Source organism: Mirounga leonina, unplaced genomic scaffold, assembly GCF_011800145.1.
Source record: "Mirounga leonina isolate KUSES-001 unplaced genomic scaffold, KU_Mleo_1.0 Mir_168, whole genome shotgun sequence".
In the NCBI taxonomy this organism is placed as follows: Eukaryota; Metazoa; Chordata; class Mammalia; order Carnivora; family Phocidae; genus Mirounga; species Mirounga leonina.
In genome coordinates this window covers 39,248,537-39,274,907 of record NW_023270426.1, presented here as the reverse complement: position 1 = coordinate 39,274,907, position 26,371 = coordinate 39,248,537, and the positions used below count along the sequence as shown (strand labels likewise).

The 26,371-nt window shown below is 43.4% G+C and overlaps 1 protein-coding gene and 1 long non-coding RNA gene across 4 annotated transcripts in view; one reads left to right on the top strand and one right to left on the bottom strand.

The window, feature by feature from the left end:
- RGS7BP (regulator of G protein signaling 7 binding protein) overlaps positions 1-16,286 on the bottom strand; it is a 98,531-nt gene extending 82,245 nt beyond the window's left edge. Inside the window, exons 1-2 of one of the 3 annotated variants that reach the window (XM_035014512.1) lie at positions 15,169-16,286; positions 14,109-14,275 (exon numbers count right to left, since the gene is read on the bottom strand). In XM_035014512.1, the coding sequence (XP_034870403.1) occupies positions 14,109-14,275; positions 15,169-15,333 (332 nt within the window). In that variant the 5' untranslated portion in view covers positions 15,334-16,286. The remainder of the gene's footprint in view (positions 1-14,108; positions 14,276-15,168) is intronic. The other 2 variants (XM_035014510.1, XM_035014509.1) reach the window with 2 other exon arrangements.
- LOC118016835 lies at positions 11,628-12,702 on the top strand. Its single transcript, XR_004680937.1, has 2 exons — positions 11,628-12,155; positions 12,543-12,702. It is a non-coding gene; the product is annotated as an uncharacterized LOC118016835 (long non-coding RNA).
- Positions 16,287-26,371: the final 10,085 nt, after the last annotated feature.

Sequence of the window (26,371 nt, the reverse complement as noted above, 5' to 3'; positions counted from 1 at the left end):
TTATTTGAGAGAGAGAATGAGACAGAGAGAGAGAGAGCACGAGATGGGGGAGGGTCAGAGGGAGAAGCAGGTTCCCCGCTGAGCAGGGAGCCCGACGCGGGACTCGATCCCGGGACTCCAGGATCATGACCTGAGCCGAAGGCAGTCGCTTAACCAACTGAGCCACCCAGGCGCCCCGAGATTAGTGTTTTAATTGGTAGACTGAGTAAAGCAGATGGCTCTCCCTAATATGTGTGGGCCTTGTCCAATCCACTGAGGGCCTGAATAAAACAAAAAGTTAAGGGAGGTTGAGTTCTCTCTGCCTGGCTACGGAGCTGGGACATCAGTCCTCTCTTGCCCTTGGACTGTGACTTAAACCACTGACTCCCCTGGTTCTCAGGCCTTTGGACACTGACTGAACTATACCACCTGCTTTCTTGAGTCTCCAGCTTGCAGAGAGCAAACTGGGGGATTGCTCAGCATCCAAAACTAGGTGAGCCAGTTCCCCATTTTACACACACACACACACACACACACACACACCCCACATATCCTATTGGTTCTCCTTCTCTGAAGAACGCTAACACACCCACTTTAGAAGGTATCTTCCACTCACCTCTAAGTAGGATATTTCTCTGTTCCGTGGAGGGGACAATTATACTTAAACCACACATTCCAAATCACAACCATAAGATTCTGATGCTTTATATTTGCCTTATCTAGTTCATTTGGGGGTGAAAAATTCTGTAGTGGTCCTCATAGGGAAGGTCTTTGTATACCAGCCACTGTTTTTAAGTAGGACCCAGATAAGGATTATTATGAAATCAAAATGAATAGATTTTTATGAAAGTTAATAAAGTGCTAGTAAGAATAATAGTCTTAAGATTAAGATTTATCCTTGACTAGCTTTCCCATTATTCATTTCTTACTCCACCTGCTGCTTATTATAGTAGAATAAGTACAGACATGGGATACTATAGGGAAAAAAAACACATTTGAACAAAAATAATGACATAAAACCCAAAATGTTTGAGATACAGAATTCAAGAAGCATGAAGTGCTTACTATATACCAGCAACAATTTTAGAAACTCTACTTCTACCCAATAAGTAGACACATCAGAAACCGGCATCAGAAATATGTCCATGTGGGTGAGGGGGGAGTGGTTTATTCATCTAAAATAAATAGGAATTTCCACAGTGATGAAATTGGTAGGATGAAAAATGAAAAATCAGAAATGATTTGTTGATATCTGAGAAAGGGAGAAAAAATCAGCTTCACTTAATTCCTTAGCTCGGTAAGTAGATGGCAAGAATGGAAATAGGAATTCCAAATCAAATTGAAACGCTTCCAAATTAGACCCACTAAGGGAATAAAAGAGTCCAAGATTCAGAGCCTGAAGCTCTAACAAGCTGTCATGCTGGCTTAAAACTGGAACTCTGTTGAGGTGGGCAAGGTAGATCATAACTATGGTGATTTTAAACTTCATTTTCTTGGCAAACAGGGGCTCTTGTGGGTTCATTGACCAAGGATTGGGTTATTTTAAGAAGTGGTGTTTTGAGACTGGTCTGATGATCTCTTCCCATTCGTATTCCTATGAGTTCTTCCCATATTTTTCTCCAGCTTGAATGTTACTTTCTTGGGTGTACCCATCACCTCAGTGGGAAGTTTTCTGTCCTTTGAGTCCCTGCACACTTGGTAGCATTCACTTCCGTTTCTCTCTTCACCCCTGTACTCATTGATGCCTTAGACGGCCAGTGTCACTGTGGTCACGGGGTGTCCCACTCCTGCTCACGTGTCCGTTGCTGGGAAGAAGCACATTGCTTCCTGAAACCCCGAATTCAGCCTAAAGTCTGATGGCACATGCTCATTTTTAGGACTTGCATGGGCAAGCAGGAAAGAAGGTGCCAAAGGATGGAAGGAATTGAGTAGACCTAACGTGGAGGAAGAAAGTCTGAAATAGTTGGGGCTCAGAGAGAAGTGCTGAGGCTTCCAGAATGCAGAGCCGAGGTCCATTCACACTCTACTGGCAGCTTCAGAAAGACCATAATTGTGTTTTTTTTCCCCTTCCTGCTTGTTTTCTCTTCTCACTAGCTGAGTAAACTTTAAAAGCCTTCAAATCAGTTGTGTGCCAGCTGAAGAAGTCCTTGTCCTGAAGTGTGTCCAGGGGAGGCGAGAGGCTTTGAGCAGAAATAGTATTTAGTGGCAGAGAAAGGGAAGGAAAGCAGGTAGGCCAATTTTGGGGCCATTCCAAGGAAGAAAGGAGCTGTCTGAGGAATAGCCTGGCATAGCATCAAGAATAAAGACTCTGCTACTACAGAGACCAGTGTTCAAACCCCAGCCCCACCAATTAACCAAATATCTCAACTTTCTCACCTAAATTTACTACAAAATGAAAATTAGAAAAATATCTATCATTCTGGGTGCTCTGGAAAGCCTCCAGGTATGCCTCATCTGGATTCAAGCGGGAGTCCTGAAGCCTCACTGGCTCTGGATGGGACCACTATAGTGGAGGCATGAGGGAAAAGTGCAAAGAATCCCAAAGACCGGGGTTGCCTGGGTGGCGCAGTCGGTTAAGCATCTGACTCTTGGTTTCCGTTCGGGATCGTGGGATTGAACCCCACATCGGGCTCTGCATTCAGCATGGAATCTGCTTGAGACTCTCTCTCTCCCTCTGCCCCTCCCTGCCATATGCATGCTCACATGCTCTCTCTCCCTCTCTCAAATAAATCTTTTAAAAAATCTGAAAAATGAAAACAAAGAATCCCAAAGACCATAGTCCTCACGTGATCCAACTACTGAGGTAACCCCAGCTCCCACCTACCTACATAGTTGGCTCTGTGATTGGACCCCTGTAGTCTGATCTCTGCTACTTTGAGGTAGATGCATTTCTTAGCCAAAATACCAGACTTGAAAACCTCTCTCTGGACTAAGAAGATATACTATTTCAGATGAACTCATGTATTCATGAAAGGGTCCAGCACATAGCTGGTTCTCAGCACATTGACTGCTATTTCTCCTTTCCCATGGTTCAAGACAGAAATGTTCACTCATGGCAGGAAGCCTGCGGCCGCACAAAGAGAAAGGACATTGCCACTTGTTCTTCAAAGTTTGGTCCAAGCGCCACCATCCCCTTTTTGAAGTCTTGTTTCCTGGCTACAGTCACTTGAGCAGAGCTGATTGCTGCCTCCTTTATGTCTGTCCTGTATCGCCTGCTTATTTCTATAGCATCACCCATGACCCCGTTCTGCAGTGAATGTGTCTCTACACAGATGCTAGCCCCCAAGCTCCACAAAAGCAGAGTGGTGTTGCTTTTATCTTTACATTTCCAGAACCTAGCACTGTGCCTGGTCCAGAGTAAGGTGTTCAGTATTTCGTGGATAAATGAATGAACAAACAAACGAAGAAGAAAATGGGCAGAAAGGAGCAGGTAGATGTTGAGGGATCACCTCCCACTTCTTTTTCCCCACTGTAGCAGCCCTTTCCCCAGGTCTCACGTCCAAGCTCCCTACCCATCCCCAGTCTTGCTAAAGATCCCATCCTGGGCCTTAGGAAGCATTACTTTGGTTTACAGTTTGGGAGATTTTGTCCTCACTGGACAGTTAGTATGGTGAGGGATATATGTGAGTCAGATCATGAAACTTGTGATCGGGAGATCCACATGACTTGGTCCTGGCCAATGACCTGTTCGTAGTTCTGTGTGAGGCTTCTGGGAAGTCCTTCGGAAAGGGATGCATTTATCTTATGTCCTTGCCTTTTACTCCCTGCTGGGAACATAGACACAATTTCTACAGCTGGAGCAGCAGTCTTGGGACCTTGGGACCTCTCACATCTCGTACCTCATACCTTGAATCATGAACCAGTGCTTACTATCCCCTACCCTTGAATTTTTAATGACGTGAGAAAATAAACTCTTCCGTGTTTAAGTCACTGAAATCCTATCTATGTTACTTGCAGCCGAAGACAATTCCAAACTGATAATCTAGTTTGTTTTTTTTTTCCTTAGACATGACTAGGTCAGTCTATGTTTGGACTTTTACATTTGCTCTTCCCTCTGGCCGAAGTGCTTTTTTCACAGATCATCACCTGCCTGACCCCTTCTTAAGGTCAGATACTAGGTTAGAATGTCACCTTCTGGCGGGGGGGGGGGGGGCTCTCTGAAAACCCCATCTGAAAATAACTCCCCACAGTCATCCATCATTCTTTAAATCATATTCTGTTTTCTTCACTGCATTTATCACTCTCTGAATTGCACTCTCTTTTTTTTTTTTTAAAGATTTTTTTTAAATTTATTTATTTGACAGAGACAGAGACAGCGAGAGCAGGAACACAAGCAGGGGGAGTGGGAGAGGGAGAAGCAGGCTTCCCGCCGAGCCAGGAGCCCGATGCGGGACTCGATCCCAGGACCCTGGGATCATGACCTGAGCCGAAGGCAGTCGCTTAACCAACTGAGCCACCCAGGCGCCCTGCACTCTCTTTTGCCTGTTAGTTTTCACTCAGTGAATTAAGGCTTCTATAACAAAACACCATGGACTGACTGGATGGCTTGCAACAACAGAAATGTATTGCTCATCCGTCTGGAAGCTGGGCGGTCCAAGACCGACGCACCACATGGTCATGTTTGGTGAGGACTTTCTTCGTGGTCCATAGTTGGTGCTTTCTTGCTATGCCCCCACATGGTGGAAGGAGTGGGGGATCTCTTTGGAGCCCCTTTTATAAGTGCCCTAATCCTATTTATGAAGGCTTCCCCCTCGTGGCGTGAGCTTTACCTGAAGGCCCCACCTACCAATACTATAACTTTGGGTGTTAGGTTTTCAACATAGGAATTGTGCAGGAACATAAACATTCAGACCCATAGCACTTCTTGATCATCCTCACTAAGAATGCAGGAATCTTCTTTATTTTGTTCAGAGCTGCTATATTTCCAGCACCTAGAAAAGCACGTGGCATATGGTGGGTGCTCTATAAATAGTTTCCCAGACAGGGAGGAAACTTCCAGAGTTGCAAAAAAGCATATATTTCCCCATAGAATACGCTGTCCTATGTTGCATAGGTTTATAATTTAGGAAACAGTGGGTTAAGTGCATTTTAGGACCTAACTGCTGTATCTAACATAATTTAGATGAGTTTCCAGTTCAATTTTTCTTAATGGCCTTACTGTAATCTTGATTATAGGTCGCCTTGCAGCTTATCCTTATATCCAGAAAGCACTGCCTCTCTACCTTTTATTCTTAATAGCTCATCAGATTTTAAGTCCTTGATGAAATTCTTTGGTTTATTAAAGGAAGATTTAAAATTATTCCCGAAAGAGTCTCGCTGAATCTCAAGGAGATATTTCCGAATTGATTTCTGGACTGCCACTGCTTATATTCCCTGCAGGCCCTATTCCATTTCACCTCCTGGTCTGGAGATTATACTCAACCCCTTTCAAAGGTACCTTGCCTAACTTCCTGCCCTCCCAAGTGGTTCCTGCACCCCTTATCTTTTCCATAGGTCCATTTAAAAGTGGCAGAGACTTGTTAATCTCCTTGGGACTCTTCTCTTTTGGATTTCCGTGTGAGGAGTATGGTGGGCTATGAGGAGACTACACATAAGCCCTTGACATTCAGAAGAGTAAATGATCTCTTTTAATGGCTGAAGGGTTGGGGCACCTGGGTGGCTCAGTCGGTAAAGTGTCTGCCTTCGGCTAAGGTCATGATCCCGAGGTCTTGGGATTGAGCCCCGTGTCAGGCTCCCTGCTCAGCTGGGAGCCTACTCCTCCCTCTCACACTCCCCGTGCTTATGCTTGCTGTCTCTCTCTCTTTGTCGAATAAATAAATAAGATCTTTAAAAAAAAATAATGACTGAGGGTAGGCTTTTATAGAGAGAACCCACAGATGTAGACTAATAGGATGGGACCATCCTTTATATACTTTTAGAGAATAAGAAGTCAATCAGTTTGAGTAAGTAAAGAGTTTACAAGTCAGATGGTAAGAGGAGAGCCCAGGAATACAGATTGGGTGCCGTGGCTGAGAGAGTGAGTTGCTGGCCAGTATCCATTCTCTCCCTTTCCTTTCTAGTTAAGGTGTCAATCAGAGAAGAATATGCTTCCCAGTCTCCTCTGTAGTTAGGTGTGACCTCCTGATGCAGTTCTGGAAGAAGTTTTGTTTGGGTTTACTTAAAAAGAGCTGACCGAGCTAGGAAGTGTGGCCTTTTCCCCCTTTATCCTTTCCTCTAGTCTGGAATTTGGAATTTGGACTGCTGACAGGACTGCTTTTTTTAAAGTCATGTCTTGTAAAGCAGAGGAAATAATATAGTTACTGCTCTTGAGCTGTGCTTTATGTAGATATCCTTTTAGAAGAGACAGAATTAAACTTTCAAGGGCTGAAAACTTAAAAAATTCCTTTTAAAAGTGATCCTAATGGAAAATCATTATTTATTCAATATCCACTGAGCAGATAGATATTAGGGTGATATTTTATCAAATAACTTGAAACATAATTTAAGTAATCTTAAAATACACCCTGCCTGCTGATCCCCTGTAATAATGAACACCTATGCCTCAGAAATCGCTCTTAGGTGTGTCTTTTTTTGTTTTTTTTTTAAGATTTCATTTATTTATTTGAGAGAGAAAGAGAGAAGAGAGCGCGCGCAAGAGAGTACGGGGGGGGAGGGGCAGAGGGAGAGACAGAGGGAGAAGCAGACTCCCCGCTGAGCAGGGTGCCCGATGCAGGGCTCCATCCCAGGACCCTGAGATCAGGGCCTGAGCCCAAGGCAGATGCTCAACTGACTGAGCCATCCAGGCGCTCCTTAGGTGTGCTTTTTAAGTCTTCTATTGTTTAAAAACGACATACTGGTTTTACAGTTACAAATCAGAAAGAAATAATGGTCGAAAGTAATAGATAAGTCATAAAATGTGAGCTAATCTAACCGATCAGTTCTTACTGAAGTCTTTGTCAGAATAGGTTTTACAATCCCAAGTAAGGTTAATGAACGAACAAAATGGACATATCCTCACTGACTTGCCACTCAGGGTGCAAGCATAAATGAAACACAGCCTTGCTCTCTTGTACTTCACCATCTCAATAATCAAGTGACAATAAATTTTCCTAAAGTTCATTTTAGTTTAATTTTCTCTCTGACTGGAGCATTTGTTAAGAGGGCTCTCGCAAGGTGAAGGTCATTAGATCTGTTCAAAGCATAAAAAGGCTAACTTCAATAGGCAACTGGAGAGCCCTTGTCTAGATTCCATATCACCCGTCATTTTGTGGCTAATGATAGCACTGAGTTCTTTAATTTGGTCTGAGCCAGTACTGTGTCAGTTGCTTATGGTTCTTGAGCAACAGTATTAGTACCGCTGAAAGACCACCAGCACCTACCCCAGTTCTAGCCGAGCGGACGAGAGAAAGTGAGCACCGTGTATGCGGACTGTCACGTGCCTCTCCTCTCCCCCCGCCCCCCAGCCAAATATTCTCTCCTACAGCTGGATTTTTGTTCCACCTTTATGTTCCGTGTTTACACACTGGTAGTTAAATTGATTAGAGCCAAGGGCTGACCACATTGGGGATTCAGTACCTTTGTGATCACATTCATTTCATACAGAAAACAATCTAGTCCTTGGGCACAAACTCCACCCGTAATATGAGTTAAATATTTAAGTCTTGCAAATGATAAAGCACTGGGCACTGGGAAGTCTTTGTGTGGAAGTGTTGAGAGAATGTACAAAGTGCTAGGCTGAGCTCTACCTCCATTCCCACTGGGCCCAACAACCCAGAGTGTTCATTCTCCTACAGATGGGCCAAAGGAATTTGCTCTGGGTTGAATTATGTCTCCTCAGCCCCAAATTCATATGTTGAAGTCCTAACTCTTATTACCTCAGAATGAGATCTTATTTGGAAATACACTGTTGCAGATGTAATTAGTTCCATTAGTATGAGGCCATACTGGAATAGGTTAGGCCCCCTAATCCAATATAACTGGTTTCCTTATAAAAAGACAAAATTTGGACCCACACACATACAAAGGGAGAAGGATGTAAGAGAGAGACGCTTCAGCAAGTCAAGGAACAACCAGAATTGTCAGCAAACCCACCAGAAGCTAGAAGAGAGGAGCAGATTCTTCCTCCCCACCCTCAGAAGGAACCAACCCTCCCCACACCTTGATCTTGGATGTGTAGCCTCCTACAGTGAAACAAGAACTTTGTGATGTTTAAGCCACCCACTGTGTGGTACTTTATGACTGCAGCCCTTAGCACGCTAATATAGAATTGTTCTCCTGTCCTTCCCTTTGATGGCTAGCATCTATCTCTCCCCTTTCATTATCTGACCAGTGAGAGTTAACATTTTTAAAGCAAAAACACCTGTAATAGAAAGGGAACATACAGGACAGAGTGGGTGGCTTGGCAGGCTTGCCAACCAGGCCTCTTGTACTAAAGCGTTACCGAGTGAGCTGCGAATCTGAGTTCTCCCTCTCCCTGCTCTCCTGACTCCCTAGCAAACAGAATAAGGAACAAATAAGAACCGACTAAAAGTGGGCCTGGGAAAAATGGGGCAGAAAAGTCAAATAGGAGTCAAACAAAACTAAAACAGTCCAAAAAAAAAAAAAAAAAAGAAAAACCAGGAGGAGAGAGATGGAAGCAGAAAAGAAGAGTAAACTAGGCATGATTGGTCAGGAAACTAATTGCTGGAGGGAAAAATCTGAAATCTCTGGGTATGAATCTCTACAATATTCATTATATTATTCCCAGAATCCATTAGGAAATTAAGGTTCTTCTTGTGATCATAGTGTGTTCACATCTCAACAAATATATCTCTGGAATTCAATCATCAAACTTCATGCATGATGCTTATTTTATTTTTTATAGTTTAGTTCTGTAGCCAAAGTCTGTATGATTCCCCCTGAATTAACCTGGAACACTGGAATGATGAAGCCAGAAGACTCAGGTCATTCAGTTCAGCACTTTCGTTGAGGTGTACAGAGAATTTAACAGACTTTTTGTCCAATGTCACACAGCCTGTACCAGAGCTAGGCGAAAAGATTTTATAAGTATGACATAATTTATTAGGAATAGAGTTTGATTTATACAAAGAAAATCTTCCTAATCTACTTTTGAACCCTTGCATATCCATATTGCTTTTAAGGTATTAATGAAGAAGCCTTAGGGCACCTGGGTGGCTTAAGTCAGTTGGGCATCCGACTCTTGGTTTTGGCTCAGGTCATGATCTCACGGTTGTGAGATCGAGCCCCACGTTGGACTCTGCATTGGGTGTGAAGCCTGCTTGAGATTCTCTTTCCATCTGCCCCTTCCCCTTACTCAGGCTCTCTCTCTCAAAAAAAAAAAAAAAAAAAAAAAAAGCGCCTTTTAATAACCATCTGGGAAGCCTCAACCTAGAAAATTCCTCCAAACATAATATAAGGAACTAAGATAAACATTTATTTCAACCAAGGTATTTATTTGAAAAATATTGGATGGATAAATTTATTTTTCATATAGGTGTATCATGATACCCTGAATTTTGCATGTCTTATGAATACGAACACTAATCTGAATTTCGTAATAGTGTAACCGTGTGCTAGTCCGTCTTCTGAGTTCACTTGACATATGTTCACTTAGTCCTTATAATACCGTATGTTTCAGTGTCATTAGCTATTAACCCCATTTTCTGATGAGAAAACCGAGGCAGGGAGGGACAGTATCTACCTTCATCCAAGGTTACGCTATTTGTAAAAAAGGCAGGGCTGAGATTTGAATACAGGCAGTCTGATTGCGAAGCAGTATGCATCTCAATACACACGGATTCCCAGCAAGTGGTAAAGCCAGGATTTTATCCCAGTCTAATCTGATTTAGAGTCAGAGCTCTTTCCCATCGCTCGATCCTGCCTCTCACATCTGCGTACTTGAACCTCCCGTTCGCTCTGTCAGCAGCCGCCGCCAGAAGGCAGAGGCGTGAAAGAGATGTGGGGCGGCACAAAGCAGCCCAGCAGCTGTGGAGGAAACGGGATCCCAGCGCCCAGCCCGCCAGCCACACCATCGTCTCCGGCGTCTGCTGGAGGATACTGTCTCCTCTGGGTCGGTCCTAGCCGGCGCGCTGTGCTCTTTTCTCTTGGTTCTCAGGACACGGTGTGTTTGGTGGAACTGGCGCCAGACCACGGAGTGATCGGCATGGGTTCCGGGCTTAGAGCGGCCTTGGACTGGCAGAGTATCCTCTAGAGGTGGGGAGTCATGTACTTGGCCTCACAACTACCCCGTGGGGACCATGACAACGAGTTGACAGAGGAGGGAATTGAGATTCAGACAGTGAAGTAGTTCCATCAAGGTCACAGAAGATGGTTCTCTGCCCAGGTCTGCCTAAATGCTAAGTCTTCACATATACTTGCCCAAGTTACCTCTAAAGTTGCTTGAAATAATCTAAATCTCCTCAAATACAAAACAAGGACATTGTGCTATATCAGTATACTCTGTGCCCTGAAGCCCTAGGGATTCTTCAAAGGTGTCTCAGAAGTCATTTTGGGAAGGAAGTCCCAGGTCACCAGCCCTGGTAGCCACCTGCCCCTGATGTGTGTGCGTGCATACACACACACACACACACACACACACACCATGCAGGACACAGCAATGCTACTTTCAACCTGCCTTCTAAATCTGACTTTCTACATTAAGATGGAAGGAAGATTCTGTTGCTAAAACAAGTTTGGGGACCATTCTAGCAAGTGATCCCTGAGGCCTCTCTTAGCTTTAATACCAACAAGAGGATCAGCACCGTAAAGGGACAGCAACTGGTCACTCAAACCAGGCAGAAGAGACTGGGGATTCACCTGGCTGGCTCTGTCCAGAAGACATCTGTTGTCTTTGAAAGAGAAGGAGGTACTGCAACCTTCGCTGGTCTAGACACAGTTTGAGAAGGTGGCGTGATGACGTCTGTGATGATGGCCTTCTTACCCAGGGCCAGCTAGTGAGAAACACAGTCTGTGGTCACCATTCCTTGAGGGAGTCATTTAGGGATGAAGGGGGTCTAAGCATCTGTGGCTTAATCCCAACTCATTGGCTCTTCTCCTCTTTTTTGTTTATCTTGCTTCATCCTTTTTTTACCCTGTCTACCTTCAACCTAGTCTCCCTTCTCTGGCCCCAAAGCCAGGTGATAAACAGGAAAGGAGTGGTGGTTCTGCGCTGGTTAAGAAATAAGTCATTTCATTTACTCCTTCAGGTCTTGCTTTTGCCCCACCTATGTTCCTACTTAGAGCAAAGCATTGGAGTTTAGGTGATAGCATCGGGCCGCATCTTGATGAATGCATGGAGAGCCAAGTTTTCTGTTTCCCCATCCCTGTAGTTCCTACCCCTTTCACTAAAAGCTGTGTATGTAGGAAAGAATAAGGCCAGGTGTTATTATTCATGGTGATAGTGATCATACCTTTTTACAAGACACTTACTGAGCTATATTTTACACATAATAAACTTCACTCATTTTGAATGTGCAATTCAGTGATTTTTAGTAGCTATATAGTTGTACAATCATCACCACAGTTCAATTTTGGAACACTTCCATCACCCCAAAAAATTACCTCAAGCTCACTTGCAGGGACTCCCTGTTTCCACTCCCAGATCTAGGCAACCACTAATCTACTTTCTGATGTGAATAGATGTGCTTTTTCTGAGGATTTCATGTAAAAGGAATCATATAATATGTGGCATTTGGTGACTGGTGTCTTTGATTTAGCATACTCTTCTTGTGATTCATCCATATGTTAGCATGTTTTCATATTTCATTCCTTTTTACATAATACTTCTTTAAATGGCAGAATTATGTAGAGAAAAGATCATGGATTTCAGAAGTATGCAACGTGGGGCCAAATCACAGTCATTCCACTTCTTAGTTGTGTAACTTTGGGCAAGTTCCTTAACCTTTTTGAGACTCATTTGTAAAAATAAGGCTAATAATCATCTTTCCCTCAGAGGACTATTCTGTGAATTAACTGGATCGTGCTGGCAAGTGATGGGTGCTCAAGAAATCCAGTTTTTGTCTCTACATTCCCCAGGAGCCTTTGCTTTTCTTAACCCTGCTTCAGATTTTAAGGTGAATGCTACAGTCTCCCTACCGGCTTTCACATCAAACTCGACATGAGAGCCAACATAAGTAGCAGTCAGGAATGGAATTCCACCAAGGAAAATCATCACATCCTTCATTAATGAAGCCCACATGGTAAGAAGCTAAAGGGATTTCCTTCGTTATAATGCTGTCATTTTTTTAGAAAGAAGGTTAAATTGTATTCATTATTTTAAGGAGGAAATGTTTCAGGTTCCATCCTAGAACATTGTATAGAGTTGGCCTTACCTTTGCAAGGCTCTAAGAACAACGTATTTTCCCACTAAGTCTTACAAAACTGCTCCCAATAAAATCCACTCTCGGGTAACATAAAAGTAAGTAGCAAGGCGCTGCCAACCCCTGAGTATATAAAATCCATCTCAAATCCTCAAAACTCAACTTTGAGCCAGTAGTTTCAGACTCCTTTCCTGAAACTTTGGAAGGACCTGAATTTCATGTGTGTAGCAGCACAGACTAAACTGAACTCCTTGTTTCTTTCTCCAGCCTATCTTCTGTGATTGGAACATGTCATCAACTTGAGTTTCACCTTCGAGGAGTCCTGAATATAACCCCATCGTACGGTCTTGGACACAAGTTGACAAAGATGCTATTCTTTTGCTCTGGGCATAACATTTCCTGTTGTAAATCTGTTTCCCCTTCTGAATCATTGTTTCTCTCCAGTTTTTATTCCACCACTATTCTCCTTTGTGTTTCTAGTTGTTTTACCTCCCTTCTTGTCTGGGGTTTATCACGGCTGCATTTCTTCCCCCAATTCCTTAAACACTGAATCCCTTTCCACCTTCTAGATGAAATGCCAGATTCACATCCTGTTAGGCACAGTGTAACAGTTAAAATAGAAAAGGATGAGGCTTCTAAATATTTCCACCAAACGAAATGGGTTTGTAATATACTTTACGTCTCATTTCAAGGACATTAGATAGTGCATCTTTTCTCATGTTATAAAATGCCACTTGTTAAATGCAGTTACTGAGAAAGGCAACATAGGGCTTTCTAATCTATATATACCAATAGTCACTGTACATATTACCGGCATTATACATATTACCGGCTTTATACATATTATTGGCATTAAAGATGGCAAAGAGTGATTCAAGTGAATAAATTAGATATAATTCCTACACATGGTCAATCTGCAATATTATCAGGTTAGTCTAATAGACTTGAGCTTTGATTATGATACAGACATACACAGATAAACAGAGAAAGGCTTTATCCAGACGGAATCAAACACTTAATGTGTTTCTATAAGGATTCCTGTGTTTCCTTGCTCTATGTTCTTATTTGAGTATAGTAACTTGACAAAATCCATGACTAACTTCTTTCCTGATATGGAGAGATCAGGAAATAGATGAGGTCTCAGAAGTGAAGTTTCGCTCACTGTATTAGCACCTAAAATAGGACCGGGGATCCATAAGGGTGATAAAAAGAAATAAAAATAATGGGGAAGGGCACATGAACAGCCTAGATTTAGATGGCTTTGTGAATCTCCACAGTCTTCACCAAAATTTTCGTCCGTTAAAACTTTCCTTTCATACACTACACTGAGGAGAGTAATTTATATCCAAGACTTTATTTTAGGGATTTTATTTTAAATGGTATCAAGGAATTTATCTCATGGTATAAATAGTTTAGTAAATCTAGGATTTAGCAAAGATTTTCTCTCTACTGAACTGGCCTTTCGTGCAGTAGATGTTCAGCAGCTGATGACAAATAATCTCGAGGGGTGATGACTTAACTTCATTTTGACGGCCAAACATTCTGCAAAAAAATTCTGAAGCCCCGAGTCCCGATATGTGGACAGCATAGTGCAAGTTAATTTTTTTTTCAATCACTTAATGACCCAAGTCTTGAATATATGTATATTCAAGAATCACACAACCTTCAGATTGTAATTTGGCACCTAGTTTGTCTATAGCTCTCAAAAGAATCCTGATCTCAGGTGACCCCATATTTGCAGAGATCACTTCTGAGGTCTTGAACACCATAAATAACTGTGAGCATCCATGCATCATGTATATGAATGACCAAATAATGCCAAGAATCTCCTACCCCGAGATGGCAGCAAGTTTTTGGTGTGCCTGACGAGCCATTTCACAGCCTTTGGTTCTTGTCTTGTGCATTTCCTCCCGGAGTGAGGGGCAACTGACGGAGACGTCCCCGATAGAAATGACCAGCTCTCGGTACAGGGCCACTTGCGTGTTGAACTCTTGGACAAGCTGAAAAAGAATTGAATTGCCTTCACCAACGTTTCCTATCTGGGTGTATACAAACATGGGTTTTCAGTGACCCCTCAGCCAACTCCACAAGTTCCAGCTAAGGTGCCTACAGACTGCTTAAAGATCAAGGCACAAAGATGGTAAGTTTCTCCTTGTCCAAGGCAAGTGTTTATTTTCATCGGGAAGTCCGGTGGTGGAAGCTCTATTTCCAGACCTACTCCCTCCCTCTCCACCATCCCCCCTCCTCCCTTAGACTCAGTTTCTGAAGAGCAAGAGCATATGCCACTCCCAGGTCACTAGAGCTTGCTGTTGGGAACTCTCACATATAATGCTCCCCTGTACTACAGCTAAGATAAGGATTTTAAGTTGCGTGGGGATAAAGGCCAAAGATAGGTTGCGAGAGGGAAACCGTTCACCTCCTGCCAGGCCACTGAACCAGAGACTGGCTCAGGAGCCTGACGGGAAGACCGGCCACAGACTCTGCGCTGGAACCTTCGTCCCCTCTGCAGCGCCCCGTGTGCTCTGTTTGGGTTTATTTGCTGCTGTCTCCCCACAAAGCAGCACCCCCACCTTCCCATCCCCTCCCTCCCTGGTGAGCAAGCCACTTCACCGTGTCTTTTGCATCCACCCTTCTCTGAGGGGGTAGAGGCATGACTTACAGCCGCTGACCCTAAGACCCTTGCCGTGGCACTTCTTTGCGGGGACATTACGACCCGGGTGTCACCCCGAATCTGGGGACTGCAGATTTAAAAATAGTGCATGTGCACGTGATCGGCATGGAGGAGCTGAGGGTGGGGGAGTGGCTGGCAGTCAAGCAAACGACTAACATACAAGATGCCCCCACCTCCTCTCCAAAAAGGAAAAAAAAAAAAAAAGGCGCAGTTTTCACCTACCATCTTGCAGTCGTCCAGGGCTCGTTGGGTTTTGTGGGCGCTCTCGGAGTTGCTGCCCCTGCGCTCCCAATCCCCGCTCTGCAGCGGGGGCTTGCTGATCTGGAAGATCGAGGAGCGGGTGGACCGGCTGGGGCGCTTTTTGCGCCCATTCGGTGCAGAACTCATGCATACACATCCACCAAGCCGAAGCCGCTGGTGCAGTGCGCCCCGGCGCGGGCGGCCCGGTCGTTGCCCTGCGCGCCGCCAAGCAGCCGGAGCCGGGAATCGAGGCGCGGCGCTCACAGGGTTGGGGCTGGCTGCGCGGGTGGGTAACCTTCAGCCTGAAGGAGAGCCGGGGAAGCGCTGGCTGTGCGCTGCAGCATCGCTTCCACTGAGCAGCGAGGAAGGGGCTCGGTCAAGTTCTGCTCAGCAGCATTGCCGGCCCTGTCCCGGGAGCTGGGCGCTGGCGCGGGCTCGCACTACCTTCCCCTCGGCATGGATTGCAGCGCTGGGCGAGAAGGAACGCGCCGCCAGGCGGTTCTGAGTTTCCATTCAGATGGGGGAGCAGCTTTCAAAGCCTGCGCTGTAAGGTGGGAGTTGGTGGGGGGGGCGGGTATGAGTCTAGCTCTCGCCTCAGAGTCTTCCCGCAGCGGCGCTCCGTCGTCTTTCCCCTCCCTCCCCCGTCGCCAGGCCTGGAAGGCTGGCAGTCCCCGAGGCAGGCAATCGGCTCTAATAGGCTGCCTTGATCCCCCGTCTCTACGGGCTCATCTGTTTGAGGATCCCAAATGAATCCGTGGCGGGACTGGCAGACGCAGGCAATCTGTCCGCCTGACGTGGTGCGCTGCCCCGCACATTGATAGGACGGGAATACTAATGTGATCCGTCCAGAGAACCCCCCCCACCTTCTCCCTCCACGGTTTATGCACTTACCCAATCAAATCCCCGGGAACGTCAGTTGCAATATTACTTCATCTGCGCTATTCTTAGAAGCGAAAAGTGTCATCCGAGTGGAGCACATTGCCACATGCTGGGACCTAAACATGGATTTCAAATCAACCTGTGTGCGTTGAAGGCCCTCACCATCTGAGACCATCTGGGGGCCACAGATAATCAAAGCCCAAACCTAGGAGCAAGCGAGGTTTTTGATTCAAGAGGAAAATGTCTTGGTGACCTAAAAGGAAAGCTTTGTTTCCCTGAGTGTGTTGTTGCTGTAGTTGTGTTTTTGTTTTGTTTTGTTTTGTTTTTGTCTTTGTTGGGCATACAGGGAGCGGGACTAGCAGGCGGTAGGGCAGAACGGGGAAGAGAGCCGGGGAAGCGCTGTCAAATTGGTCCTCCTTCCGTTTTCACCAGTAAAGTTCCCGGTCTCCTGTTCCAGAGTGTGACTTTTTACTGTGAGAGACGCCACAAGTAAGAGCCACCAGGCCTCCCTTCCTTGGACATTCAGAACGACCAGTTCTCCTTTATGGAACATCAGTGAGCCAGAGGCTGGTGGAGCTGGCCCAGGGAAGTGGAGGGGATGTCTGCCTAAAGGGGGGTGGGGGTGGCAGTGAGTTGCTGGGCCATTTAAGTCCACTTTTACCACTGACATCCTAAGATTCTTGTGGGAAGAAAAGAGGTGGAGTTGGCATTCTGGTCTAATGTTTGTTCTCATGAATGATTTATTTGGAGGGGACAGATAAAGAGGTCTACCACAGGGGAACTAATTATGTGTCCAAAAGCCTCATGAAGAGCAAATCAGACATTCCTGGTCACTCTCTTAAGGGGATATGGAGAGTACACACAGCGGGATAGTCAGAAATAGGAAGACTAACACCTTAAGGATGGTGTCTCTAGGATTTTCTTTTTCTTTCTTTTTTTTAACAAGACAGGTAAACGTAATGGAGTCGGATAAGAAAGATGCTTGGTCTTTGTGCCCAGTTCCTGTCACAGAGCTCCTAAAACCCTTGGAATTTCCTGAGTGATAAGGGTGATAAGAGTCTTTTGTCACCAGGAAGACTAAGAATTGGTTAGAGGTTTGGAACTCTCAGTCCCACCTCCAACTTCCCTGAAGAGAAGGGCTAGAGATTGATGAATCATGAATAGCCAGTAACTTTATCAATCATATCTACATCATGAAACCTCCATAAAAACCACTACATAGTGGGATTCGGGGAGCTTCCGGGTTGTTGAAGGTGTGGAGGGGCTGGGAAGGTGGCAAGCTCCGCATCCCCCCTCCCATACCTTGCCCTCTTCCTTCATCACATTCTTTATAGTAAACTGGTAACTAAAGCCCTTTCCCAAGTTCTCTGAGTCACCCCAACAAATTATGCAATCTGAGGGGGGTTTGTGGGAACCCCTGAATGGGTGTCAGATGCAGTCCGGGGACTTGATACTTGTGATTGGTCTCTGAAGTGTGGGCATTCTTGTGGGACAGAGCCCTTAAACCATGGAGTCTGATGCTAACTCCAGGCAGTTAGTGGCAGGATGGAGAGGAATTGTAGAACACCCAGTTGGTGCTGGAGAGTTGAAGAAGTAGTGGTGAAGGAGACACCATCTGTTGGGGGAACAACAAACCCTAACAGGTGGACATCTGAATGGGATATTCAGTTGTATTTGCCTAGTATTTGACAAAAGATTGAGAATCAGTATTCCCCAAGAGTGGGAAGGAGGTGGCATTAGCCCCCAGGTTGACCTCCCTCCAGGTGCTCGGATGACTTGGAGACCAGGGTGGGGAGCTATTCTGTTAGCAGAGTCTCCCCAAAAATTGGGAGATAAAAGAAGTTCACTCTTACCCAGCTCTCTGACTATTCCTCTTTCCTCAGTCTCAATTTTCCCTGTGTTTCCTGTGTGTAGGGAGAAGTTGAGGAACACATCAGCTGATTCAGTGAGATTTGCTAGCATTTGGTGAGTGGTAGAGGGATGCTGACGAAGAAGATACAGGCAGGCTAAGGGGCCTTAAGAAGAATGGATAATACTCATTTATAAACTGTTTAAGTCCCGGTGATACAAACTCCTTTCGTAACAAGTAACTAATCCTCCCCACCTCCGCAAGAGTTAAAGTCTGCTTTAACCCAAGGTTGGTAGTGCTTTGGAGAATTAAAGGAAAGGAGACCTCCTTTTACATGTGTGTGGTCAGAGGATAAAGAAAACAGGACACTGGCAGTCAGTCTTCTGGGAATCTTTTGCCGCCAGTCTGTTATCTCATCCCTTTCCCTGCTGGGCAACAGTGGCCGCCACCAGATTTGAGCATCTCAAAGCTCCTCAGTAGTAGGCTTCTACTCCAACTACAACCATCTGGTTTCAACTCCCCCCTTCTTCTGCCTAGAGACAATTTCAACAAATTAAAAGAAAAAAGGCAACATAATCGTGCTGCCTGGTTTCTAGCCATAATTCTTGGAGGAGGTGGGGGGAGGGGAAAAATGGGTTCAAACTCAATGCCACATCTGAAGGACTACAGGTTTGGAAACCTGCGGGGGGATTAAGCGGAAATTGTAGGTGCCCGTTGGCTTCCCCGATACACAGCCCAAGCCATTTTCCTGAGAGGGGAGAAAAGTAACATCGGTGCCAGAGCCGTCTCTCCCAGGGACAAATGCTGCCATCAGAATAGCAGCAAGCAGGCTTAGTTTCCTCACCTTCCCCCACACTCAGAACAGCATGAATTTACATTCTTGGGGCTGTCTGACTGCCAAATAGAAGGGTAAAGTGCAGTTGGAAATCCCAAAAACAAAGGCACATTTTCTGGTTGTCCAGACCCATTTTGGTACAGCCCTAGTAGTGGGTCCTCTGTAGGTGTATTTGCTTTGACCCCATCTCCTATCCTAGATTCACTCCAGTATAAGATCCGCCTTACACTTCACATTCTCTATTTCATAATTTCAGAGAACTCATTTTGATTTGCAATTTTTAAAAATAAATGTTAGTTTGGAGTGAATATGAGTGTCTGTTACGTTTCTTCAAGTTGGTGCTATAAGAAACCACAGCGAGACCCAGAGACTCACCTTTCAAATGGGGCTGACCCCTCATGAACGGAGGTACTGGGAGGCAGGTTTCATCTGGGAGTGAAGTTCAGGGTGGGGCAAAAATGAAAAAGGACCTTATTTGTGTTGGTCTGTGACATAGGCGAAGAAATATTCATGAAGATGCTGAGCTCTAAGAAGTTGGGGAGATTTGAAGGGAATGATCAGGTTATTTCCTGTTAGTGTCAAAAGAGATTGAGTTATTGAGAAGAATTTTGTGAGTAAACTACCTACTAAATGCTTTACACTAAAAGCTGAAGGAAGTACAATCTACTGGGAATACATACTAGTTTCAAAAATATGTTTGAGTATTTTCACTAGTTGCACTTGCACGTTCTGTTGGTTCTAAAGCTTATATAATTTGGAGGCCTCCTTTTAAAGAAAAAGAATCCTGCCACATTGTTTTGTATGTGAAATAAAACATATTTTGCACTGGTTGCTGTGCCATCGTGCAGATGAGAAATCTGTATGTGGGATCTGTGCTTTGGTCAGAGTGCGAATAAAACTCACTTCTAAGAAAAAAAATTAAAAGAATTGAAAAATGTAAGTACAAAACTAGATACATGGTTTTGGAAAAGCCTGTACGGGTGAGGTTTGCCAAAGCGAGTGTTCATTACCTTCATGGTAAATGGACACATTTCATGTCTATTTTATGCATAGTGGGCATCTGATGGGCCTCCTCTGTTTTTATTCCCCCTTTTCTGATAATAGCACCTTAAGTTTTCTTTGACGAATCAGTCTTACCTCATTTCTTATGACATGGCTCAGGAATGGGCATATGTCCTGGACATGGTCAAAAAGAGTGGTCTATTCTAGTGGCCACAGTGATTGGATAATAGTGGGCATGACATTGAAGCTGAGCCAATGAACTTTAGGCCTTGGGGACTCTGGAACTCTTAGGTTGAAACATATGAAATTGCTGTTAGTCAACCGTTTTTGACCTACATCAGTGGTAATTTCATGTATTCAACCTAATATTTTTTCTTTCTGTTGGGTTTCTAGGGTGATACAATGAAAGCCTGGAGTTTCTGGTGGCAGCCTTTGTCACTCAGGGTCAACTGACTGCCTGAGAGCCAACTCAGAAAAAAACAAAATGGAGAGATGGAGAAAGAGTCTTTTTTTTTTTTTTTGAGGGATAATTGACATATAACACTGTATCAGGTTCAGGTATACAGCTTACTGATTCCATATTTGTATGAACAATTGACTGTTGAAAAAGACGAGTTTGAACTGCATGGGTCCGCTTACACATGGACTTTTTGGGTAAATGCAGTATAATACTGCAAATGTATTTTCCCTTATGATTTTCTTAATATTTTCTTTTCTCTAGCTTTGTAAGAATACGGTAAATAATACAACTTACGTGTAAGTATGTAGTAAATAAATGACTACCATGTTATCAGTAAGGTTTCTGGTTGATAGTAGGCTATTAGTAGTTGTTTTGGGGTGGTCAGAGTTATACATGGATGTTTGACTGCATGGGGGTAGGCCCCCCTAATCCCCGAGTTGTTCAAGGGTCAACTGTATTGCAAAATGATCACCATAGTAAGAGTTGATATTGTCAGCATACGTGGTTATTTTTCTTGTGATGAGATTTCCTTTTATCAACTTTTCCACATGCAGTTTTAACTGTATTTGCCACGCTGGACATAGTGTCACCCTGACTTATCTATTTTATAACTGGGAGTTTGCACCTTTTGACTCCCATTGCCCATTTTGTCCACTCCCATCCCATGCCCCTGGCAACCACCAGTCTGTTCTCTGTATCTTTGAGCTCGGTTTTTTTCCTTACCTCGTTTTGGATTCCACACGTAAGTGAGATCACACATTTGTCTTTCTGTCTCACTTCATTTAGCATAATGCCCTTTTGGCCCATCCATGTTCCATGTTGTGGCAAAAGGCAAGATTTCCTCTTTTATGGCTAAATAATATTCCACTGTGTGTGTGCGTGCATGTGTGTGTGTACACATTTTCTTTATTCACTCATCTACCAATGGATACTTAGGTTGTTTGTATATCTTGATATTGTAAAGAATGCTATAGTGAATATGTGGGTGTATGTATCTTTTTAATTTATTTTTTAAAATTTAATTTAAAAAATTTTTTTAAAGTAGGCTTTACACACAGTGTGGAGCTTGAACTCAAAACCCTGAGGTCAAGAGTCACATGCTTCACAACTGAGCCAGCCAGGCACCCCAGTGCATATATCTTTTTAGTTAGTGTTTTCATTTTCTTCAGAAAATGAAATTCCTTGGAAGGGAATTGCTGGATTATATAGGAGTTTTATTTTTAATTTTTTGAGGCGTCTCCCCACTGTTTTCCACAGTGGCTGCACCAACTTACATTCCGACCAATAGTGCATGAGGGTTCCCTTTTCTCCACTTCCTCACCAACACTTGTTATTTCTTGTCTTTTGAAAACTACCCATTCCAACATGTGTGAGGCTTATATCTGTTTGTGGTTTTGGTTTGCATTTACTCTGATGATTAGTGATATTGAGCACCTTTTCATGTACCTTTTGGCCATCTGTCTCTCTTCTTTGGAAAAAATGTCTATTTAGATCCTCTACCCATTTTTTAATACGATTTTTTTTTTTTTGCTATTGAGTTGTAGGAGTTCTTTTTATATATATTGGATAATAACCTTATCACATAGATGATTAGCAAATATTTTCTCCCATTCACAATGTTACCTTTTCATTTTGTTGGTGGTTTCCTTTGCTATGCAGAAGCCTTTTAGTTTGATGTAGTCCTTCTTGTTTGTTTTCACTTTTGTTGCCTTTACTTTTGGTGTCAAATACAAAATATCATTGCTAAGACCAATGTCAAGGAGCTCATCGCCTATGTTTTCTATAAGGAGTTTTATGGTTTTAGGTCTTACATTAAAATTTTTAATCCATTTTGAGTTAATTTTTAAGTATGGTGTAAGTTAGGGGTCTGGTTTCATTCTTTTGCATGAGGCTGTCCATTTTTCCTCACACCATTTATTGAAGAGACTGTCCCTTCCCCGTTGTATATTCTCGGCTCCTCTGTCGCAAATAAATTGTTCATATATGCATATGCTAATTTATGGGTTCTCTACTGTGTTCCATTGATCTATGAGCCTATTTTTATGCCAATACCATCCTGTTTTGATTATGATATCTGTGTAATATAGTTTGAAATCAGGGTGTGTGATGTTTCCAGCTTTGTTCTTCTTTCCCCAGATTGCCTGGGTTATTGGGAGTATCTTTGTTCTTTTTCTGTGAAAAATGCCATTGGAATTTTGATAGAGATTGCATTGAATCTGTAGATTGCTTTGGAGAGTATGGACATTGTAACAGTATTAATTCTTCTAATCTATGAGCACGGTATCTTTCCATTTGGTTGTGTCTTCAATTTCTTTAGTTTCTTAAAGTTTTCAGTGTACACGTCTTTAACCTCCTTGGTTGAATTTATTCCTAGGTATTTTATTCTTTTTGATGTCATTATAGAAAGATTGATTTTTAATATTACATGAGCAGGTGGATCTAACTTGGCCTTAAATTAATTTACACCTATAATTTCAGTTAGGTGAACCAAATTCCTTTTAAACTAAGTTTTTTGATCAGAGTTACCATAATATGCAACCAAAAGAGTTCTGATTAATATAATATATAAAGGACAAGTGTGCTCAAGTATCTGATGCATCAAATTATGCTATCATAGTAGTGACTCACCACGAACAAGGCACCATGTTAACTAGTGTGAGAGTGATAGGGTTCCGGTCACAGAGGCAGGATAAATGGCTCAGGTCCTTTGGCTCAGGAAAGGAAGGAGAACAGTAGGTAAGAAGCAGAGGAAATGATTTTCTCTGAATGACAATAACGTGCATGATTTTAGGCCACCTTGAGAAGAAGAAACACTAAGGGACTGCTCTGAGGTCTCCCAGTGACTTCGTAGACTTTCGAAAGAGTGGACTTGGGGGCTCTCTTCCAGTGATCTAAGGAAGATTCAGGTTATGGGCAGAGAGGGAGTTCATGGTAGCTAAGTGTAGCAGGTTTCACATTCCTAAGAACTTGTAGAGCAAAACAGAGGAGTTTGATCCTGACACTGTGTTGGGATAGACTATGGGCAAAAGAGAATGACTGCTGTTTCTTGATGAAGTGAATTGATAAGAGGCAAGTGATACTTTAAGAACATTAATTCGGTAGTGGTAGGTAGGATGCATTGTAATGAAGAGAGAGTGAAGCCATTTGTTAGGCTATTAGAATAATCCAAGTGGATCAGGAATCTGACTGTGTCACTAAGACCTGGGGAGAAATTTAAGACCTTTTTAGGGTGAGAGCATTACCTCATAATTACCTCATAACAGAACTGATGAGAAAATAGTATGAACTATCTAAGGTAAAAAGCAACAGGTGTTTCAGTCTTCCACAGAAAAAACAAAACTCATTGACAGTTATCCTTGAAATGTACATCTAACTTTCAGTCTGTAGAGCTCTTTCTGCCTTCTGTGCACACAGGACATGTACCCTCTGGCCAAAGTTCAGCCTGCCTTGTCTATGGATTCTTCTGGAATCTCCTGCCCATCGACAAGACCTCTTTTTAGCCAACCATGGCTCTGGTCTAAACGTGATCTGCACCAGGTCTACCAAGATGTGCATCACCCACTGCTGTCCTGGCCCCACCAACCCTGTCTGCAGTGGCCACTCCTTCCGGCACAACTTGGTTCCTTTGAGGACACTTCTGGGCCTGCCAAGTGTGCTGAAGCACATGTCAGAGGAACACTGCAGTGGACAGGCTGTGTCTGCAGAGCCAGTTCCTTAACTGTCCTTTGATCCATCTGTGCCCTGGCTCATTTCTGGCTCTTCCGTTTCCTGTCTTTGCTTCATTCCCTGGTTCCTGTTTGCTGTCTCTCATTCTCTCTTTCTCTCTAGCCCTCCCTCCCTCTCCCTTTTCATTTCCCTCTGTCCTCGTCTCTCCAATAATTATGTAATTAATACAAACATAACTTTTCCTTATCGTAAAAAAGTGATGGTGCGGATAAGGCTAAAGTCCCCTTTGAGTACCATCCCAGCCTTGGTCCTATCCTGTTTCCCTAGAAATAATCCTTCCTAGCTGTTTGCTGTGTAGATCTCCTGTTACACAGTTGTTTACTTCACATCTCCCTGAAAAGAAGGTAGTCTTTTAGTGTTGTTTATGTATGTGTATATTTTCATAGAAATGATACATTGTATGTGTTACTCTGGGACCTTTCTTCTGCTCAACAGCATATCTTGGGAGAAGGTTCTGTATCAGTATATATCTACCTCAGTCTGGTACTGATACATCCTATTTCAGAGTAAGAGAAACATCACAGTTTACTAAACCATCCCCTAGTTGGGACGTTTAGATTATTTCCAATATTTTAATATTAACAATGTTGCAAGGAAATTCTGAAGCATGCCCTTTTCTTCATATGAAGGCAGATATTTCATAAGAATATATAAAGAAGTGGAATTGCTGGGTCATAGAGTACATGCATTTACATTTAAAAGAGGCACTCTGAAATTTGTATCCCAAGTAGCTGTATCAGATAACAAGCTTCTTACGAAAGTACCTGTTTCCCCACATACCAGTTTGATATCATTAAACTTTTAAATTTGTGCCAATTTGACTTTCTTTTTTTTTTTTTTTAAGATTTTGTTTATTTATTTGAGAGAGAGAATGAGATAGATAGAGCATGAGAGGGGGGAGGGTCAGAGGGAGAAGCAGACTCCCCGCTGAGCAGAGAGCCCGATGCGGGACTCGATCCCGGGACTCCAGGATCATGACCTGAGCCGAAGGCAGTCGCCTAACCAACTGAGCCACCCAGGCGTCCCCCAATTTGACTTTCTATATTAATCATATATTCTTACCTCTCAGCCTTCTAGTTTCTCTTCTTAGGGTTCTACTTACTTAGGCCATGTTAGCAAAGAATCTTTGTAGACTGTCTGGATTGGTAATGATCCCCTACACACAGGCGCGCACACACACACGCACACACACGTGCATGTGCATGCACATACACACACTACTTTCCCATTCATCATGGTTCCAGGACTCCTGCTCACATGAGTAACCCTGAGTGGGTGCATCCCATCTCTGAAAGACTGGGCTTCCAGATGGCTCACTATTAGGGAAAATAGGCAGGGCAGGGATAAGAGAAAAGAGTAAAAGATGAATTCAAATTACCTACTCTTGGAGATTAGAAAATGGATCTTTTCCTGATAGAATTGGGCAACTGAAAATGTTAGACTTGGTAACAGGTTAGGGCTGGAGATGTACATTTAGAATCAGAAGCAAAAAGTGGTCACCGAAGTCTTGAGAATGGCTGTGTTTCCAGGAAGGAGTAAGTGTAGAAAGGAAAGTAGGCAGAGGGATGACATCCCGAGGCATGTCAGCACACAAGAGCTGGGACGAGGCACGGAGCCAGCAGAGGGATGGAGAAGGGGCTGCCAGGAAAACCGAAGAATCACTCAGTGCAGTGTCACAAAGCACAAGGCAGAGTCCCTTTCAAGGAGTGAGCTGTAAGTTGTCCTAGAGATATTAAGGAGGAAAGGGACATAGAAAAATACCTTTTGGCAAGGAGAGGTCATTGTGGAAAGTTGTGTATATCTAATAAATGGAAGGAACAAAATCCAAATGGTAAGTGAGCAATTAGGGTAAAGAGGGGAAGGAGGCAGGGACAGTAAGTAGGAAGGTAAGGACAGAGATAGGACAGTTGATACAGAATCGTAGGTTCTGATGTTTGCCTTTAAAGCCCATTTTTGAAAAAGAAGGGAAGAACCAGTGGATAAGCAAAAGTTACATGTTGTTTTTAATAAAAACACATAATTACAGAAAAAAGGCATCAGAGAAGAGAAGAAAGAATGTGGTCCAATATGCAAATGAATGGAAATCTACTGACATTTTTGGAAATGAGTGTGGACAGTATTTCCAAGAGTTCTTAATCGGAATTCAGTGTTGATCTCCATTCAATACTGAAAATAAAATCCAGATTTAAAGTATCTAGGTCTTAAAAAAAAATAAAAAAATAAAAAAATAAAGTGTCTAGGTCTTAGATAATGCTAATAAAATAATCGACTGAATCAATAAAGGGCCACAAAATAACGCCATTGGCTGGCTTCAGGGATTCAGCATTCAAACTCTTGAATTTGTGACCTGATGACTGAAATTCGGACACATCAGAGGGTGGTGAGTGACATTCCTCTCCCATCAGAGAGAGAGAGGCCAGCTGAGAGCTGGGCT